We start from the raw sequence: 4,771 nt of genomic DNA, 5'->3' as shown, positions 1-4,771 counted from the left end.
GCAGGAATGGGCAGGTTGGCAGTGAGGGAGGGGAAAGGAGCTTCCCGCCCGGCAAGGAGGATACGCTTCATCTTAAATTTCTGCTTGGGAAAAAAAAAAAAAATCCTCATCCTCTACTTGGGGCTCGCTTCAGAAAGAGCTGCTGACCGAGTCAAAAACGGGATTTTTGCGAAGGCTTTCCTACTTCCCTTTTTACAGCAAGCCAAACATATTTACGTAAATATCTCTTATTTAGGATTTAATCTGCGGCATTAACATTCCTTGCAATGGGCTCTGCGCAGCGCCGCAGAGGAATGAACTCTGGGCAGTGACTGAGGCAAAGAACTGGAAATAAACACCAAGCAATAATCCGGTTTATTCTGGGAATTAATTTCCCACCTCCCGGCTCCCTCATTATTAACGACCCCTTTGTTAGTCTGTTAGATAACTTCCCATGCCGCAAGGGAGCTGTCGGAGGTTTAAGAGCTCCCACAGCCGCTCTGTCCTGGCGGGGTGCGAGCTGCCCCGGCAGCCGCCGAGGGGAGTTTTGCCACGTACCACGGGGGGAATCAGCGTTAAGCCCTTTGCGAAGGCTCTTCCGCCCTCCCAGCAGCGTCGCCACATGCTTGGTGTTGGCTTTGACACCTTGCAAGGAGGAGGAGTGCCTTCAGGCTTATTCTTCACCCCGGTGTTCCCCCACAGCTGGGGATGCCGGGGCTGAGCCCCGGGCCCCTTGCTCTGCACCTTGTTCACACGCAGACCTTACTCCTGACACTACTTTTCCTAAAGGGTAGAACCCAAATGCCTCCTATGAGTGACTCAGAGCAGCCATGTGCCAAACAAGCAGTTGCTCGCACCCTCCCTAAGCCCAGTGCCTGGCATATCCAGTTTTTAAGTTCCCAAAATTATGTTCTCTCTGTGTGGGTTTTGCAGACCTCTGGAAAGCCACCGAATCTCTTTTAAGAGGGCAGTGAAAAACAATTAACGAGAGCAAAGCCTGCTGTCGGGAGTTTTAGTTTCACAGCAGGGAGAGCTGCCCCTCCCTTGGGAAATGTAACCAGGAAGGATAAAAATAGTGGAGAAACTATACTTATAAAAACATGCTTTTCAGAAAATACTTGGGTTTGTTTAATCTTTTTTTTCAGGTTAATCAAGTGTTCCAGTTTTGGTTTACATTTCAGACAATTTTCACCATCTACTACACTACTGATGGCTGGTAAGAAGAGGCCAGACCACGCGAAGTGCCCCGGTGTCAGAGTTTCGCTGTCGTTCGGGATGTCTGCCAAGACAGGCTGCTAGTGAACTAACCACATGCCGTTTAATTGCATACAGAAACACTCGCATTTTAAGCTTTGTGCTAGAGTTCAGTGTCAGACATGACCCTCAAAGGCTTCTGTGTAGAGGAATACACCCAGAATTGCAACATGTCTATCACTTGTGCTATATATGAATCATCTAAGAAAGCTTCAGCCATTGCAGCATCTAGCTTCTACTGTAACCTCACCCACTGTACTCTCTGGATTTTTCTGACCTGTCCCCACAGAGCAGTTCTGGTGCAGTCCTAATGCTGAGCTAGCTTTTCAAAAACCAGCACGAACCAACCCCTACCACCACATGTGCATATAGAAGTAAGGTACAAGTCAACAAAACAAGCACAAAACAAGCAAAAAGCATTTAAACATCTCGGTGTGTTTCTTCCTGAAAGGAAGAAAAGGCAGAAGCAGACCAGAAGCAAATCATAGAATCACAGAATCTGGGGGTTGGAAGGGACCTTTTAAGGTCATCTAGTCCAACCCCGCTGCAATGAGCAGGGACATCTTCAACTAGATGCTCATCATGTCAGTTATTGCATGACTGAGATGGGTCCAACACTACGACAACGAATGCAGTGCGAGAAGCAGTATAGAACTGGGATGTCTTATAAAGAGAGGCTCTTCATAAGGATTCTTCAAAACATGGTCATGAACCAGCAGTAGCTGTAATGCTAGAAGATATGTTAGTGTTGGTTTTTAATTAATCTAATTAACTGCCTTTTGATTTCTAAGGAAGAACATCAGTGGCTGGTACATGATACAGACATCATCTTTCTTCACTTTGGACCTAGAAGAAGGATAAACTTTCAAAGAGTTTTTTGTTTTTTTTTTTTTTTTTGAGCCCAAACCAATTTATTCCCTGTTTTCAAAGCTTCCCGGGTGGTTTTAGCTGCAGAATTCCTGTTGATTAAGGAGTTTCAGCCAACTTCAAGGCAGATTTGCAGCCAAGTTATCACCTCCTAAACTAAGGCTTTGTATAAAAGACAACACATTAATGACAGAGCTCGAAATGATACAGCTGATCCTTAAATTAAATCAGCGTAAGCATCTCCCCTTCTCCGTATGTTCCAAGTCCCCATATGTGAACCTACAAGGAACTGAACTAGTTTCTGGTGCCTTCAGAGTGGTTCAATAGGGCAAGAAAGTAATAAAATAATACCATGTGGACCTACATCTTTCACTGTACCTCCATCCTTTTAGAAAACATGGACCTTCCCATTGTTTCATTGCACTCCTAGGAAATGAGTGCCACTGTATTGGGGCAGCTGTCAGGTAAAAGCCTTATGCTAAAGAATACGTAAAATCAAGCAGCAATAGAAGAGATTCCACACCAACAAAAAGCCTGACCTCCTACTCTGCCCTGGACCCTGCTGGGTGGACAGGGCATTAGCACAGACAACATACTTTAAATCCAAAAGCTTGCCACACTCCTCCTCAAGGGAAGTAAGAAACATAAACCACACTTACCTCCTCCATACATCTGACATAAGTATGGAAACCTCCACACATTTCCCAGCCCCACGGCATAGGAAATGCAGGCAAAAACAAACTGCAGGGGATTGTCCCATAGCGGCCGGGATTTCTCCATTGCCTGCTTGCAGGCAGAGGTTTCAGCAGAGCCTTCCTGCCTTCGCTCCTTCAGGTACTCTGCAGCCCTGCCTCAGACTCCACGCCAGCCCGGCTTGGAGGGGAGGGAAAGGCGGAGGAGCTATGCTTGCCAATTCCTATCAAGCTTTTTAATTACTAATCTTATTAACAGGCACATACTGAAGTAGGAATGCTGGTAAATAGATTATAGACACACACAGAACTATAAAATTGGTACTTGGGGTGAATAGTCGCTTGGGTTTTGACTGGCATTTCTGGGAAGGATGTGAGCCCAGGGATTTTTATTGTCTCACATGCCAACTTGACACTGGGAGGAAATAGCACCGGGGCTGCAGTTTGGTTTTGGAAACAAGACGCTCCTTCCCCACAGGGCTCTCTTCCCTAGGAGTGGCATTGCTGTGCAGAAGGCACCAGCTTGGATTTGATAGCACAGAGAAGGGGTTCCCACACTGTCAGGACTGGACTTAGTGGCTGTCAGAGCTGCCTTTTATTCCCAGTGTCCCTTGCCCTAAACAGGTCCTCAGGCAACCCGTCACTTGTGCCCTGATGCTCACACCAGTCAGCCCAGCACACTCCCCAGTTCCAAAAGTGGCCTTGAGACAGTCCCTATCAGCCATGCAGGTCCTCAGCCTGCTGCAGCCTTGAGTACAACACTCAAGTTTGACCCTCCAGGAATACTATCCTCCCTCTATGTACTCTGCATGTGTGTGAGAGCATGAAATAGCTCAGCCTCTTTTTCACTTACCTTCATGCTCAAACCCCCACTGCTGCAGATGAACTTTTCTGAGGGGTTGCTGTTTTAAAATACTTTTAAGCAGCAGGGACCAAATATATACAAAGGCCTCTGGGAAAAGGTGTCTGTGGCCCTTTGTGGAGGCAGAAGGACCTACAAGGCCTTTGGGTCGTCTGAACGCACACTGAGATGCCAGGTCTGAACATGAACCCTGTGTGCTTGGGCCCCTGCCAAGGTACACTTTGAGCTCAACCACTTCAGACAGGTCTTCCAGTGAAGGAGGCTGCCGGCAGCCTCTGTAGCAATAAAAAGAGGCTGAACAAGTCCAAGGATTCAGCTTCCTTTCTCTGTCTAAATGTGTGGGGGGGGTTTCAGGTCCGGACTGGGCACCTTTCAGGTCCATTTTACAAATAAGACTCGCTCAGCTGCTGTCAGTCCCACTCTTCCAGTGCCAGGAACGCGCTCCCTGCCAGGGCTGTCTGTGCTGCTCCAGCATCCCATCAGGCACTGGCAGAGCTGAGGTATCCAGCTGTGGGTACGGGTGAGAACCCCTACCATGAGGCCTTTGGACATGAGCCCAAACTGCAGAGCATGTCGTGCAGTGTTGTTGAGACCAGCAGAACCACTCTGGCGGACTTGCTGACCAGCCACCTGTAGTAGCAAAGTCACAAAGTGGGATGCCACTTTTCCACATGCTAGAAAAGGTGACTGCAAGAGGTTTATGCATCTCCTGTAAGTGAATCCATTCTGCATGGTGTGTTTTAGTGCTGCTAGAAATGGAGGTTGTTGCTGGAAAACATCAGGGTTTGCCAAACCCTTCCAGAGTACCGTTTCGAGGAAGCTCGTGGCTCTTCTGCAACATCCTTGCAGTTCTTGTTTTGCCCACAGAATTGCAACATGCCAGCTAGCCCTGGAAATACGTCTCATGGGTAAGCCTGAATGCTGCTGGAAGGGAAAATCCAAGGTAATTTTAGATCCATAAGCTATTAAACTGAAGGACACACTGAGAAGCTGCAGATATGTTAGCTGCATCACAAAAATGTTTGCAAATTATCCAAAAGTTAAACGTCTGTCACTGCCTGTGGGATGTATTACAAATGATGCTTATAAATAACTTAGAGCATTTAATAAATCGCAG

At 47.2% G+C, this 4,771-nt stretch overlaps 1 protein-coding gene across 1 annotated transcript in view; it reads right to left on the bottom strand.

The window, feature by feature from the left end:
* The window catches only part of SLC6A20 (solute carrier family 6 (proline IMINO transporter), member 20), a 12,479-nt gene extending 9,422 nt beyond the window's left edge, over nt 1-3,057 (bottom strand). Inside the window, exon 1 of the mRNA XM_010287117.1 lies at nt 2,760-3,057. Coding sequence (XP_010285419.1) covers nt 2,760-2,880 — 121 coding nt within the window. The 5' untranslated portion in view covers nt 2,881-3,057. The remainder of the gene's footprint in view (nt 1-2,759) is intronic.
* Nucleotides 3,058-4,771: the final 1,714 nt, after the last annotated feature.

This window comes from Phaethon lepturus, unplaced genomic scaffold (assembly GCF_000687285.1).
Source record: "Phaethon lepturus isolate BGI_N335 unplaced genomic scaffold, ASM68728v1 scaffold52155, whole genome shotgun sequence".
In the NCBI taxonomy this organism is placed as follows: Eukaryota; Metazoa; Chordata; class Aves; order Phaethontiformes; family Phaethontidae; genus Phaethon; species Phaethon lepturus.
This window is presented reverse-complemented; position numbering and strand designations above follow the sequence as displayed.